At 48.7% G+C, this 16,208-nt stretch overlaps 1 protein-coding gene across 7 annotated transcripts in view; it reads right to left on the bottom strand.

Moving 5' to 3' along the window:
* Positions 1-487: 487 nt before the first annotated feature.
* LOC308314000 (zinc finger protein 609-like) overlaps positions 488-16,208 on the bottom strand; it is a 37,353-nt gene continuing 21,632 nt past the window's right edge. For 2 of the 7 annotated variants that reach the window (XM_080761353.1, XM_080761352.1), the window contains 12 exons: positions 15,036-15,261; positions 13,187-13,322; positions 11,569-11,667; positions 10,818-11,182; positions 10,247-10,452; positions 8,513-9,935; positions 7,513-7,824; positions 6,362-6,780; positions 5,611-6,019; positions 4,388-4,777; positions 3,410-3,479; positions 488-3,176 (listed from right to left, as the gene is read on the bottom strand). In XM_080761353.1, coding sequence (XP_080617479.1) covers positions 3,167-3,176; positions 3,410-3,479; positions 4,388-4,777; positions 5,611-6,019; positions 6,362-6,780; positions 7,513-7,824; positions 8,513-9,935; positions 10,247-10,452; positions 10,818-11,182; positions 11,569-11,667; positions 13,187-13,322; positions 15,036-15,261 — 4,065 coding nt within the window. In that variant the 3' untranslated portion in view covers positions 488-3,166. Of the gene's footprint in view, positions 3,177-3,400; positions 3,480-4,387; positions 4,778-5,610; positions 6,020-6,361; positions 6,781-7,503; positions 7,825-8,512; positions 9,936-10,246; positions 10,453-10,817; positions 11,183-11,568; positions 11,668-13,186; positions 13,323-15,035; positions 15,262-16,208 lie in introns of all 7 variants that reach the window. The other 5 variants (XM_080761356.1, XM_080761357.1, XM_080761358.1 and 2 more) reach the window with 5 other exon arrangements.

Raw genomic sequence — 16,208 nt, forward strand, 5'->3', positions numbered from 1 at the left:
CACATACAAGCGCAATGATACACAATGTGGTTGATGGTCATCATTTGTGACCAGATTTGACTGAGAGCCTGCCATCGCGCAAATTCCAACTTTTCACCAAAGTAATGTTAGAGACCACAGAAGTGAACCTTTCAAGCCTGTTTTCTCAACTCGCTGTTTTCTGCAAGACATTACTCTATAAGCCATATCTCCAAAACTGGTGGGTCAAACTGAACAACCAATGTCAATTTGAAGCTATGATTCCCTGCTTTCATATGACATGAAAAACAAAGTGTGGTTTGTAGTTGATGTTCAATCAACCCTATGTCGATACTAAGTACTAAACAGTACAACAGCGTCTCTCTGTGGCCAAATCACCACATTGCATCATGAGTGAGCAGCCAGTCCATGGCTGTTTCAGGGTCCTTGGCATGGGAACCCCTGGCTCAGAATGCACTACGAGCAACACCACATTCTAGTCCTGAAATAAACAGACTGGCCACTGAACTGGAGTGATTGTCTCATAAAAAGATTTATTTTTTGCCTAAATGTACAAAGGCAAATTACAGTATTGTATAAAAACAGAAATGTGACAAAGTACACTTTACATCAGAGACATTCCCTGGGGCGAGGGGGGTGGAAGGGAGAAGGGTGTGGACAAAACAAAACATAAGGACAAAAATAAAACAAAGAAAATGTTGTAAACATCTCTTTCAAGTACCACTGACTGATACCGAGCCTCACGTGTTCACAGCTATGGTGGGGCGTCAAACATTAGTAAAACAAGAAAAAGAAAATGTCCTCCAACGTTAAAGAATAAAATGAATTCATTTTTTTGTTTGTTTCGATTTGAAGAAATAGACCTGCCACCACAGTGGCTCAACTAGGAGACAGGAAACAGCTAAAATTCATTCTTCTACAATTAGTATTCTTGTTTCTAAACAGGCTTGGTGATCGTGGCTGAGCTGAACTCGTTTCATCAGTAACATGGCCCGAACATCAACTCCCACTGAAATTACAACATGTGAACAGGATATGGCATCACAACTGTTAAAATTCAACGCTGATGATCTTTTAAAGCGAATACCTTTTTGAACGCGCTCTGCAAATGGTGATTTAAAACCCATAACATTCTGGGGGGCGAGAAGCATCGACAGCTCCAGTTGACGAGGTCATTGTGGTTGGGAAGGGTAGGAGGGAAGTGTGGGGTGGGGGGGAGGGATTACCTTCGCCTCCTCATAACCCAGTGACTGTCTCTCTCTCTCTCATAAAGCGTCTCTCAGCCATATGCTTTTAACAAGTAACCATTTTATAAACACATGTACATGCTAGTCCTTCAGTCAACCAAACCAAACGTGTGACGCTCAACTGAAATGGCTGTATCTATGACGATAGGGTGAAAGAGAATCAATGGATTCTGATGGACAGACTCAGGTTGGCCAACGGAAGAGGATGGAGGGAAGAACAGGGACAGCGGGAAAAGTGTAAAACTGAAAAAGAATTCACAAGACGTGAGTTATAAAGCCGTTACCACCAGCTACAGGTTTAATAGCATATAAACAACCGTAGAAAATAAACAACAAGGCTAAGAGACAAAAAAAAGAGAGAGAAAAGAAAATGAAGAAACGAGTAAGAATTTCTTTTTTTCAATAGCATCCAACAACCTTGTTACTTTTATTTTAAAATAATTCCTCTGTACAGAATATACAGAAAACACACAGAGAGGAGAGAGAGTGCTGTTACGGAGCCAGTATACTTTCTCCAGATCTTCTAGTCCTCTGCACAGTGGAGAGATCGGAGGGAACATGTTCATGTTCTTCTACTCCACAATTTAGGAAGTACATCTACCACACACAACTAAGAAGTAGTTTCTCCCCAAACAGGGACTACAGCCTCCTGTTGGGGTTTGTGTGTGTGTGTCTGGGATGCTGGGAGGGAGGGGGGGGGTCCTCTGTCCACAGCGCCACAAAGTCAAAGCCAGCCAAAGTCTCAGAGCATCCTCAGCACCAGGCTGTTCTAGGCTCCGGGCCCTTCCTCTCTCTCTCCTCTCCCGGACCAAACGCAACAACACGCAGCAATGTGTTCCAGAGAAAGGCTGCACAGACAGAGGCCACAGAAACCCCAAGGCTGATTGGCTCATCCTCCTCCCGCGTCCTCCTGAGAGCCCCGCCTCCGCCGCCGCGCGCATGTTGAGTACTTCCTGTGACATCACAGGTCCTCCAGACAGCAGAGGGCAGGAGGTGGGTGGAGCCCGTGGGCCGGCTGACCTTTGACTTGTGAGTTGACAGACATGAGGTCAGGGATCAGGGGGTAAGTGGTGACTGTTGGCGGGCATCGACAACAACCGGCCTCCTCCCGGACATACAAACAAACAAACGTGAAAACAATAGCGAACGACATGGCAACAAAATGTCTCATATTATGGAGAGAGAAAAAAAAAAAAGGAAATACATTTTTCCAAGAGGTGAACAGGAAGTGCTGTGTGTTAGAAACGACAACGGAATCACAAAGTGCCCGGTGGGGGGCGGGTCCAAGCAGGCAGAACTGTCAGTTATTGGCAGAGTCTGAGTGATGGACAGCAGCAGTTTTGCATAGAGAGCCATAGAGTGACCTCACCACTCTCTTCTTCTTCTTCTCCTTCTGGCTCAAAATAAACCATACTCCAAAAACGAGAGCCTCCGTCGACCCATTCCTACAGAACACGACGGAACCATTCAGGACTTTAGATGCAGAACTTAGATGAATGTAGTGATTCCCAAACATAATCCAGTTTGTGTCAAAACAACTCCCACTCCCACCCCACCCCCCTCACAGGTCTTAACGGGTTGTCGGTGGAAGTCCGGATCCACCAGAGCGCTCTGGAACAGAACACTGCCTGTGGGAAGATCTCAGTGCTGTACCCAGGGCTGACTGACTGACTGGCTGGCTGGCTGGCTGACTGACTGGCTGGCCGACTGGGCGGTACAGAGTCAAAAGGGGAGGAGTCTGTACATCCATTAGCCCCGCCCATATCAGAGCCCGTGGGGAGGGGGGGGTGGGGGGAGAAGCAAACACCCCCCCTCCCAGGCAGACAAATCAAACGCACATAAACACCAGTGAACTGATGTCCCAATATAAACCAGTCAACGTCACACGCTTCCTCATGTGATCCAGTCACATGACCCCAGGGAGGGCAGAGTTCAGCCAATCAGGTGTTCCTATGGAAGGGTACAGAAGACGACATTGTGTTAAAACGACAGCCCTACCGTGTACGCCATGTATAAATATTTGTATGTACTTTTGTGACTTACCAAATGAAGAGATTTCTCTCTCCGTACTAAAAAAACTTCCACTAGATGGCAATATACACATTACCGTACATCAATAAAATACCAGTTTAACTTGGGTAATTTGTGACAGATCTATTACCATGTATTCTCACCTTTCTCACCTCCGTGCAGGGGGATACATGGAGGGGGCAGAGCCTTGTTGACTGGCCACTATGGCTGACGAGGACAAACCTGCGGGATCGTAGCCAGTTATGATGCGGTTGGATGAACAACGCTTCTGTCTGAGTACTACTACTACTGTCTGAGCAGTTCACTACTACTACTGTCTGAGCAGTTCACTACTACTACTGTCTGAGCAGTTCACTACTACTACTGTCTGAGCAGTTCACTACTACTACTACTGTCTGAGCAGTTCACTACTACTACTGTCTGAGCAGTTCACTACTACTACTACTGTCTGAGCAGTACTACTACTACAAGTGCTTCAACCACTTGATCTCCAGCAACCCTATTCTGGAGACCAACAGCCGAGAAAAATAGCATATCTACAAGCTCACAGCAGTCAGCCTGTGGAGCATATCTACAAGCTCACAGCAGTCAGCCTGTGGAGCATATCTACAAGCTCACAACGGTCAGCCTGTGGCTAAACTATTTTCTACACAGAGATATGGTGACACGGGAAAGCATAGTGTAGAGCCCTGGGGCAGTCTACAGGGTTTAACGGTTTTCTTTAAGAGAGGGATTAAAGGGCAACTATCTGCTGTCAATCACATGTGGAATTAAAGGCACATTAACCTTTAAGGTCCTTACACACTCCGATCAAATTCCTTGACTAGCAGAATGCTCGCCTCAAAACACATTCGGGTGTACAGCTGGCCTAACTGGTATTCCTAAACGTAACCTCAGTTTACTGAGGTTAAGGTTAGGTTACTTAACCTTAACCTCAGTAAACTATGACTAAACGGTTAAACCTAAACTTATTCCTAATCCTAACTTCAGTAAAACAGGGTTTTTAGGCGAGCATTCTGGTCACCAATTCCTTCCCATTGTCAGTCAGTCAATACAGAATTCTGCATGTTATCCAATATACGGTAGAATTGGATCTATTGGAACACGGTTCAATTGATGCATGTTCTGACCTGTGGCGTAGGAGAGGTCGTACTGCCCTGACAGCAGGGGGTAGCCCAGGTGGTGATGGGAAGGCAGCATGCGCTGGGAGGGAGACGACCTCGGCCTCTCCGACTCTCGCTCTCTCTCCCTCTCGCGGTCTCTGTCTCGGTCTCTCTCTGGCCCGCCCCCCGTGCTGCGATCACGGGCGTCGTGGGGGGGCTTGTCGGTGGGAACGGTGGGCGACTTGGTCTTGTATTGGCTGGCGTGTTGATGCAACAGCTCCAGGGCTTTGGGGGTGTCGGGACCGGGCTTGGAGCTCACCGTGGGGCTCGCACGACTTCCCTTCTCCCCCGACTCCTCCCCGGGAGGCAGCTTTCCTCCGTAGGGAGAGAAGGAGTAGCCGGACGACAGGTAGGACCCTGTAAGGACGATGTTAGCGAGTCGGTGGAGGGTTAGAAAGGTGTTTGTTATCAATTGATCCATCATGGCTGAACCCCTTTATTTTCTCAATTTAGTCGTTATGACACGTTAAGGGTCATTGTGTCGTCTACTATGGCTTGTGTGTGCACCCCAGACAGTTTTTAAATGCCTTGATCCAATATTTAGATTAGAAAACAAACATCCCTGACTGATATTGTCCTAATGATCAAATCATTGATTAACTTTTATGACAGTATGTAATGTTGTATCAAGGAGTCCTATACATCCATACTTTAAATCCATTAAGTCCATGTATGACATTTTTTTAATGGGAAGGTCTCCCCATTCATCAGGACAATATCGGGCACTATAAGTTGAATGAGCTTATATGATCGTGTGATCAAATGAATATCGGATGTCTAAAGACTTGCCTGTTGGGTATATGGCAGCTGATGGTCAGAGTTAAAAATCTCTTAAAATAGCCAATTCCCATCACTTCAAATTTGCTTTGAGTGGACCGACCCCGATCTTGGGAGATTGCTTTGATCGGACCGACCCTGATCTTGGGAGATTGGGACCGGTCGTGCCTAGAAACTGTTGTGGTTGACAGCTATAAAGTAGGCTAGTTAGACTGTCAACCAGCTATAAGTACCTGTGCTCTAGTCAGCTGAGAGAGAGATAAATGGACAACCTCCACAGTCACATGATGGGCAGAGACTAGCGAGGCAGAGTTTTAACAGCAGGCAGGGAAAATAGAGTGCAAACTCGGCCCAGCCAATATGCCATGCCCATCCGGGCATGGCATATTGCGGTTCTTAGACAAGTGTCTTACCGGGGTAGTTCTGCATCATGACAGAGGGCATGCCTCTGTATCCGGGGTGGCTGGGTTCGTAGCCCTGGCTGTATGCGTAGGCTCCGTGCATGTAGGGCAGGTAGCCCTGGTGCTGGGGCAGGGGGGACGAGAACTGCATGTGGGGGGGTCTCACCTCCTTCCCACCCCCCCGCTGCTGCTCCTCGGAGGAGCTCGGCTGAGTCCTGGGCTCTGCCCCCCCTTCTTTGCCCTCTTCTTTAAGCGGCATGTCCTTATTTGGTCGGGCCCTGTCGTCTTTGCCCCCTTTCCTGTCCCTCTCTCTCTCCCTGTCCCTCTCCCTCTCCTCCTTCCAGCGGTCTTCGTCGTGAGGTTTTGGGGTGTCCGGGTACTTGTTGGGGTAAACATACGGCCACAGCCTGGAGTCTGGCTCCTGAGGAAAGATGTGCAAACAAACATCATACATCAGGTAGTTTCGAGGAAGCAATCAGATTTGTTGAAATAGCCATCTAGCTGTCCTTAAATGAGCATGATGGAACGCCTAATCAAAACATATTTTATGTCTCACTGCTTTTATTCATCATTTACCTGTCCCTATAGATAGTATTTACTATTTATAACCTACCAGGTGAGTATTTACCTGTCTGTATAGATAGTATTTAAAACCTACCAGGTGAGTATTTACCTGTCTGTATAGATAGTATTTAAAACCTACCAGGTGAGTATTTACCTGTCTGTATAGATAGTATTTAAAACCTACCAGGTGAGTATTTACCTGTCTGTACCACATAGCCTGCTCCATGCTGGATGGTCGGTTCGACTCCATGCCCGCTTTGGGATCGTCCTTCCCATGATGCCCCGCTTCGCTCAACTTGACCTTGAGCCCCTCTGTCTGCTGGGTAGGCGTCTTGGCCTCCTCTCCCTTGGGCATGATGACAGACTTGGGCTGCTCCGAGGAGGCCAGTGGGGGTGGAGCTGCGTCCTTAGCCTTACCCTGGGGTGGCAGAGCCTTGCAGCCAAGGTCGGTCAGGCTGGGTGCCTTGGAGAGGGTCGGGGGAGCGGACGGCTTCTGCTTCCACTCTTCCGGCATCTTCCCAGGACACTCGCGCTCACCTCGCTCACTTCTCTCACCTCGCTCACTTCTCTCACCTCGCTCACTTCTCTCACCTCTCTCCTTGCATCCCATGGCCAGGGCTGTCACGGTTACAAATGTATGTTGACGATTAACACATGGTCACACACAATTGTGATTTATGATTAAATTGTTTTTTGTTTTGTTTTTAGAAACTATAGAAAAATACGCACATCACTTCAAGGAGGTGCTGGGTTCAAAAAGTAACATATGAAAAGAGAAGGGAACCCGCACACTCGTATGCTCCAAAAAATAACTTTTATTGACGACGTTTCGAGCCAAGGCTCTTCATCTGGTCAAACTCAACGTTTTGTTTTTAGGCCTGGGCCGTGGCTCAGGCACCTTGGCTGGTAATCCAGTCTGGCAGTGTGCCGCGGGTTCGACTCCCGATCCTAACGGCCTTTACTGCATGTCCCCCCCCCTACCGGCCAAGGTGCCTGGACCGCTGAGCCACGGCCAAGGCCCTCTCCCCATTTCCTGTCAGCCTACTGTGATTCTATCCCTCTACAAAAAATTAAAAAAAATAAGGTGAAAGCCACAAAAAATATTTATTATAGGGATATATATATAATTTTATTTTCTGTATGCCTTTTAATCTCAAATTGCACAGGGCAGATATGACAAATAACTTATCACAAATTACATGTTAAAAAAAAAATAATAATAATTTATTTCCCAAAAACTTACAAAATAGCGGAAACTTTGCTTGTAGATCTGCTATTTCTATCTTTTGCATGACTGAACGCAGCATTAGGTCACTTAGGTAGTAATTGCGACGGGCCTACTGTACGTACCCATGACGTCGGGTTTCTTGTCGGCCGCCGACGGCGCGGTCCGGCTCTGATCGGCCATGCGCTGCCTCTCCTCGTACTGCTGGCGGTAGGCGGGGCTGGTGTTCATGAGGTGGGTGTGGTAGGCCTGGTCCGGGTGGTGGTAGGTGTACGGGGGGACGTAGGCGTACTGGTTGTAATACAGAGGCTGCATGTACATGTTGGACCTCTGCTGGATGACGGAGGGCTGCTGCGTCTGCTGCTGCTGCTGTGTCTGCTGCTGCTGCTGCTGCTGCGACGGACCCCCAGGGCCCACCACAGGGCCTCCCACTAGGGCTGTCGCATTCACAAATTACAGTTGACCATTAATTGTCACACAAATAATTAGCCCTTCACTAAATCCCACCCCAAAAAGCAATTGTCCAATGCTAATCCAAATAGTTTAGCAGCTGTTGCTATGCAGGTCAAGCTTTCGCCACCTCATAGCCATGTTATTTTGCATGGCTGTGTTGTTGAACATAGACACTTATACAGCTTAACGTCGATAAAGTTACACGACTGACCCACCCAGGTGATGGCAATAATACTAATGACCGTAGTCTTAACGTGCAAAATTAAAACTCCTGTCGGGTGGTTCTAGTTTATATAAATAATGTCCAATTGTCAAATTTGTCCAGGGCATAGTCTTCTGCAGGCCTGGTTGACTAGATTTAGAAGACATTTTGATGCTCTTGCTAGTGAAATGATTGATTATTTATATGGAGAAATCCCGTCAATCTCCTCGCTGCTAACGCAAAATAGTTGATTTACAAGCTTACAACATGGCGTGTCATGTTGTCAGGGTATGCATACCCTGAAGGCATTTTGTAGCCTAAACGTCGATATAATACGTTTTTTGCATCGTGACTACAAGCTGTGCAACCTTTTTTTCCCCCTTTTTTTGAATAATATTATCATTATTTCAACAAACGATTGACGATCATGCAATAATTGTGACGATTATGCAATACTGTGACAGGCCTACCTCCCACGGCGCTGCTCAACTCCACCTTCCGCTCCTCCATCACCTCCATCTTCACCTTCACCTCCTCCGTCCCCACCTCCTCCTCCTCCTTCTTCACCTTCACCTGGGCCCCTTCCACGTGCGGGGGTCCGGAGCCGGGCCCGGGGCTCGGGTGGGCCGGGTGCGTGGGGTAACTCGGGGAGTAGTAGCTGTCGTAGCCTGGGTAGTAGGGAGACTCCTTATTGGTGGGAGGCTGGGACGAGGACGAAGAGGAGGAGGACGAGGAGGAGGAGGGAGGGAACAGGGCCTTCTTGGCCCCTCCCTCGCGGTGGGTCCCGCCTCCTCCTCCTCCGTCAGGCTCCACCTTCACAGCCTTGACCCCTGCCCCCCCCTCTAGCCGCCCCTCCCCTTCCTCCCCGGCATCCGAGATGTCGGAGTAGGCGGGGCTGTTCGTCTTGACGGAGGAGTTGTCAGCTCCGTTCTGATTGGCCAGGTGGTGGGGCGAGGGGTCCATCCTGCTGCCGCCGCCCCCTATGGAGGGGCTGGGCGCGTTGTCTGAGAAGCTGTAGATCTTGTCAGCCTCCGCCTTGATGCTGGCCAGGCGGCTCTGGTGGGGGTCTGACGTGCCGTTGAGCATGGCGTCGGAGGCCTTGGCAGCGGCGTTGGGGTCCGACCCGGGGCAGGGTTCCGAGTAGGGGCTCCTACCTTCCTCCGCCTTCCCCCCCACCTTCCCCCCGCCCCCCGGCCCCTTGGGGCTGTCCCCCTCTCGCCCGCCGCCTCCACCGCCCTCCTTCTTCTTCTTGTCCTTCTTCTTCTTGTCCTTGCTGAGGGCGGGGCTCAGGGAGTTGGGCTCTCCTACGGCGGGGGGAGGCGGGGGTTTGATCTGGGGACTCTTAGGGACGGGCTGAAGCACCGAGCCCCCCGCCGCAGCGGGGTTGGCGCCGGTGCCGGGGGGGAACGCCGAGGACGGCTGCAGGGAGTAGAGCTGCTGGCCGGGCGGCGGCACTGCCGCCGCCTGGCTCAGGGGCCGCGCCGCCTTGGGGCCTTTCTGAGGAGCCTTACCGTCGGCCTTGGCGCCACCGCACGCCTTCTTCCCCTTCCTGTCGTCCGTGCCGTCGTTGCTGGCCTCGTCCGTCAGACACGCCGCCTCCTCGCAGCCGTCCATCAGCTCCGACTCCGCCTCACTGTTCTTCTTCCTTCCCCCGCTGCCGCCGCCCCCTTGCTTCCTGTCGGCCCCCGCCGCCAGCTTCCCGGGAGAGGGGCTGTGCACCTCGAAGCCCCTCCCCTTGGGCGTGGTGGACCTCGCCGGGGAGAGCGAGGTCTTCTGGGCTCCGTTGCAGCCGGTGGCGGGGGGCTCCGCGTGGAGGAGGGGGTCCTCTCCGTACTCGCTGTCGCCGCCGTCCGGGTCCAGCTTAGCGTCGTGCTCGTCGTTGTGCACGCGGGCCTGGTGGGCAGAGGGTTTTCACCGTTACATTTAACAAGATCATGATGGTCACATGGAATAAAGCAGTGGTTCCCAAACTGTAGTGCGTGCACCACTTGTGGTGCACGCCTTCTAGGGGGTGTGTGACATGAAAAGGCATATGGTGGTGCTATGGTTTTATTTGAAATATATTCAAATATTATGACAATATATGGCAAGTATATGCAGAAAATATTCTATGCTGCATATATGTGTCATATTCAGGTTCATATGCATTGTATACACAAACACACACACACACATATATATATATATTGATTCATTAGGTCTACCTGGTGGTACTTGAGGCCGTTGATGTGCTTGTATCGCTTGTTGCAGTTGGGGTGGGGGCAGTCGATCAGGACGGGGGAGGGGCAGCTCCGCTCCAGGCAGGGCGGGGGCGGGGCCCCCAGGGGCTCCGCCTTCACGTTGGGGAGGGGAAGGACGGCGTGGGGGGGCATCGGACCTCCTCCTCCTCCTCCCCCTGCTGCGCCCAGGGCTGGCACCATGACAACATTTAGGTTGACCATTAATTGTCACACAAATAATGGCGATTAAACTATTTCATTGTGGGGGGGGGGGGGGATGGGGGTTGTTTGTTTTTTCTGTCGAACATTAGAACGAACATTTAGAATGTAAAAAAAAATAATAATAAATAATAATAATATATGTATATATGCCTAGTAATAAAAAAAGTGCACAGGGCAGATATGTCAAATAACTGAAATATACAAAGAAATTGCTGACATATTGATTAATTTTATACTTGGAAATGGCTGATCTTATTTTTTTATATGAACATTTCTTGAACATGGAAACGATAGCGATTAGACTATTATATGTAATAATTTCCGATAGGCCTACCTGCTCCGCCTCCCCCTCCTCCTCCTCCACCCACTGCGGCTCCGGCGCTGTTGGAGGAGGTGCGCATGCGCTTGATGCCGGCCTTGCTGTCCTCCGAGCCGGAGTTGGGCTCCACGTCGCCGCCCCCCGGGGGCTTGTTCTTCCGCTTGTTGGCCGCCGACGACGAGGAGGAGTTGGACGACGAGGGGCTGGCCTTCACCTCCTCCAGGGAGGAGGGACCCACCCCCGCGGCGCTGTTGGGGGGTGTGCGTCTGTCCGAGGAGGTCTGGCCCTGGCTCCCTCTCCTGCCCTTGCTGCTGTTGGCGGCGGCCGAGGAGGCGCGAGTCTTGCTGCTCCCGCTTCCTCCTCTGTTGTCCGACGACGTACTGCGAGAGACGAGACGACAGGCCTCGGGGTTAGATCCAACCACTTTATGATTGGAACAGCAACTTGAGTAACTGATGTGCCGTTTTAACCGACTTAGACCAGAGACCTGATTCTACAAAATGTCTAGCGCACTCAGTGCTGCGCTATGAGCTTGTAGATCTATTTTTCAACAGCTAAAGTTAAAAATAATGGTTAAAGTAGTTTAAAGCTATGAGGTGACACAGATGCGTCCTCAGGTCTACTGTAAATGGGTTAATGAAATGGAAACAGGTCCACTACATCTGTAATTATTTGTTATATCATGGCTTCACACATCGATAGCATTTTTAAAATAAAGGCTTTAAAAACGACATGCCTAACACACACAAAGTATACAACTATGTACCTGGTGTCGTTGACAGGGGTGTTGCTGTTGGGTCTCATCCTTTTCCCTCGACCTCGACCATTCCTCATCTCCAGATCACTGGTCGGAGACTCGCAGAACCTAAGAGGAAGCACAGAACAATTAACTTAATCAGTAAGCATGAACACCACATGGCAATACCACTATTCCAACCTGACAGAATCACTGTTGGAATCTGACAACCCGACATCACATTGTTGAGCCTAAGGAATCGATTAATTCGATAAAAATCGACAATTGAATTTGTTGCCAACTAATTTGATTATCGATTTAATCGCGGGTGTTTTCCAACATTAAAATGTAACGTAAAGCTGCTTTCTTTTTACCATTCAGTAATGGCACTAGGCTAAACAACATGAGATTGAACATGATCAGAGCTCTCTGTCTCCCTCTCTATCAATCTCTCTCCCAAGTCTCCCACCACACAGAGAGAGAGAGAGAGACTCAAGTGGCTCTGTGGCTGCGATGCGCACCGCGAAAACAGCTGATCTGCGAGCTCATCATCACCAGGTTGCAAAATGCCACAAATCAGGTCCCAAAACATGGTATTTGTGAGCACCTGTGCGACTGTCCACATTTTTTGTCGTATGACCAAAAGGGCTCCCCAATGTCTGAGTCTCTAAGCCTGCTGGCAGGCTACGACGAGCAGTGTAGCTTGCTCGTTAGCTGTCATTCGTTAATTAATTTGTTCTACATGTGTACTCTGGGGTGCATACTTAGTTTAGACTAGTCATTGGTTAGACACATGGGTTAAGGTTAGGTTTAGGTGTGCTGCCCCGTGGGAGGTTAGGTTTAGGGTGAGGGTTTGAGATAGGTTGTAGTTGTAGGACTAATGACTGGTCTAACCAATGACTAGCTGTCTAAACTAAGTACTGCACCCGTGTACTCTCAGCAGCGCATTGAAGTGGGCATAGGGCAAAAGCAGAACCTCCGTGACCGTTTTGCTTAACAATGATCAGTTAGCTAGCATGTTGTTGTAGCTGTTGTAACTTGTGTGCATACAGTCATGCACTGTGTGCAGAGAGTGCATAAATGGAACTTGACATTGATTGTAAATAAATAGCGCATGACTGCACACGTCTGTAGGAACCAATAGGGAGAACAGAAATAGATTTTCTTAGGTACCCAGTACTTAAGCCTACCCAGTACCCAAGCATGTTCGGCTTGGTACCTGCTTGGTCCCGAGGTTCGGTACCCACCCCCCTGTGTGTGACTGTGTGTGTGTGTGTGTGTGTGTGTGTGTGTGTGTGTGTGTGTGTGTGTGTGTGTGTGTGTGCATGCATGCTAGGTTCAACTGTGTGGAGATTTGGTATCCTACACCGGATGCCAGAAGCACATCATTCCCAATAAAAACATTTACCAAAGCTTGCAGTCTGCTTTAAATAACTGAATTAGAGTTGTCAACAAGTAAGTGTCCTACTCCACGCTCCTGGCATCGGGAGCCAGACAATATATCCAATCAAGGAATGCTAAGCAGTCGTGACAATACAAACATGGAAATAAATGTGTCACATGAGCCTGCTCGATAAGGTGATCGTTATCAATACACATTAACGAGCTCCATCCCTAGTCATGCGTGTGTGTGTGCAGCGTTGCGTACCTGGTGGGAGCACAGTCATGCCGTGTGTGTGTGTGCAGCGTTGCATACCTGGGGGGAGCCCAGTCATGCCGTGTGCAGTCCAGCAGAGTTCCTACGTACGTCTTATTCCTCCACGTTACATTCACCACCAACATACCTGCAAACACAAGAAGGTCAGACCGACGTGAGTAAGTGTACGGGGTGGTCTGTGAGCACACTGATTGACCTGTCCTACACCCAAACTGAAAGGCATCCATACAGGCCCCTTTTTCACCCAAAGCACAATAGAACTGGTTCCATTCTAGATTCTTTGGAACCTTGAATCCTTGGTGCCATTTTCTTTTGTTCCAGCCAGGTTTTAGGGTTCTGAACCATAGAGTTATAAAGGATAGAGGGCGGACTGCCCAGCCCCCTGCTATTCATTTCGATGTAAGTTGCTCAGTGGCGTTTTTGAAACACCTGGACGAACGGTCTACTTCCACATTTCTTCTATTTGGGCACCCAATGTTAAACCCCCCAGCTGCACGAGGTTTCCTCGCACTAAATGCACTAAATGCGCTAAATCTTCTGGAACCAATGTTTAGGCCCGTAACACAGTAGACTTAACGACATCATGGCTCAGGAGGTAGAGCAGGTCGTCCAATGATCCCTGGGTCAAAGGTTTGAATCCCGGCTCCTCCTTGTCCACGTGTCCTTGGGCAAGACACTGAACCCCACATTGCCCCTGGTCGGTGTGAGCTTGCCACCATTGTTGTGTGAATGTGGGAAGTGAGGGCGCTGGCGTTGACTGTTCGCCGCTTCACCTCCCAATGTATGTATGAATGAATTAACCACTGTAAAGCGCTTTGAGCACTTGGAAAAGCGCTATAAAAATGCAATTCATTATTATTATTCAAACTCTGTTCTATTGGCAAACTGGCTCTTGCACCTTCCCCACCAACCTGCATTGTAAATAATTATTATGTAGCACATATCTTTTGGCCGATTTAAAGCCGGAGCAATGCACTCAAACAGATTAAAATACAAATTCAATCCAGCTCACTCCGTCTCTCTAAAGTGACACCAGTGCAATGTGACTGCTTACATTAAAGCTACTAGTGGAAGTGGATGGTTGGACTGTCTATCACTGGGAGCAACGTAGGGGGGTGATATGACATCGAGACGATGCAATGTCTCCACGATATCCTTTTCAGAGATATCGTATACCTTAACCCATTTAGGACTGAGGCTGATATGTTGCTAAATAAAAAGGGGGTTTCCGTCCTGAACGCGTTCATTTATACTTCTGTTCGACGACGGTTTCGTTCCAAGTATTGGTCTACTCTAAATGGTCCGTTTTCTTTTAGTTTTAGTTGCCTGGCGCTGCCTATGGGACTCTCCTATCGGGACGTTCCTGCAGCAACGCAGGCGTGCCATTAATGACGGTAGAGCACACCCTCTCATGTAATAATGTTTAACCCATTCAGGACTGGAACCCCTTTGTTGTTTTAAGCATTATGTTAATACTTCAGCTGTTGAAGAATAGCAGCTATTTTTGAAAAACCGTGAAAATGTGGCGCAGAATTCACCCCCCCCCCGGGTGAATTCACAGCCAAATACAGATACCGGTAAGTCTGAGGGTCCTTGACATGAAAATGGTTGAGCAAATCTTTGCTTCTGGGGGGGTTCCTGGAACATCATATTTTCAGATGGGGGTCGGTGGTCAATTACATTTTGGGGTCCTTGAAATGAAATATTGAGCACCACTGATATAGAAACATAGGTATTTCAGAAAACTGTCAGGATTTCGAATACTTTTTTTTTTACTTTACTTCAACGTCAGGCCTAAATGGGGTGTCATTGCTCAAGTACTTAAACAACATGCTCGTACCGTCCTCCGTCTCCTGCCAGACGATGCCCTCCAGGCTGACACTAGTGCCTGGCTCACAGGGTCCCAGGCACTCGGGCTCCGTGGCCAGAGACACGTCGGCCGTGTTGACCGCCACGGAGCGCGTTCGCACCATCATCTGTTCACACGGCGAGGAGATGTCGCTGATGGCGACGGGGGGCGGGAGGTGAAGCGGGGGAGGGGCCGGGGTGGACACGGGGGAGTCCATCTGTGAAAGAGGAAAGGAGAGGAAGAGAGGAAAGATGGAGAGAAGAGACATTTACATTTTTTTTATTTTAGGTTCAGGTTGACGGAATACCCATTAGAACCACAGTCTGTTCAAGAGGCATCAGTGGCTTGCTCAGGGGCAGAATGACAATGTACACACACCCACCCACCCACCCCTAAGATTGCTTTCCTCCATCACGATGTTTGGAATTGTGAGGTCACATTTGAGTAGACAACATGGCCCTATCCTAGTTCACACCCTCTCTACTGTGTCTATACAGTGTTTAGGGAATAGAAGTCACCATCTGCCAGGCAGTGCAGTTCTAAATCAACCAAACACATACAGCTTTACACAGTTCATTGAACTAATCGATCTAATCAATTATTATGTTTATATATATATATGTATTTATATATATGAAAAAAATAAATGATATTTTTGTGTAATATCCGTTGTACAACTGAAGTATAAAATAGGGCTAAAGTAGATGATCAGAATTATTTAGCTTTAGTTGACCAAGAAAAATGATTTGTCTATGTCTGCATAGATTCAATATATAAACAGAGAAACATGGAAAGACCAAGGCACTGATCACATCATATCAGCACATTTAATGCAACGTGCAGTGAAGGAGCACTGCAATAAAGCTAAGCAGTCATGTTCAGATTCGGTCGGTGAATTTAGTAATGATATCTATGCCGGTAAGTGGTTGAAGATGGATGGAGTCATCTGCAGATTAACACATTTCAGCTCAAATGTGGATACCATATGTCACAAGATGACATCAATTATTTTCGTATGAACATGCAGGAACAGCATACACAATCTACCATAAAGACATGGCAAGCTATAGGAACGAGGTATAGTGGATTGATCAGGTGCACACGCGTGTAGCTGGCTGCATTATACATGCACGCAAACTGTGTATTACATAATGACCGTCTTAA

The sequence above is a fragment of the Protomyctophum bolini genome, assembly GCF_963924005.1.
Source record: "Protomyctophum bolini genome assembly, chromosome: 4".
NCBI classification, from domain to species: Eukaryota; Metazoa; Chordata; class Actinopteri; order Myctophiformes; family Myctophidae; genus Protomyctophum; species Protomyctophum bolini.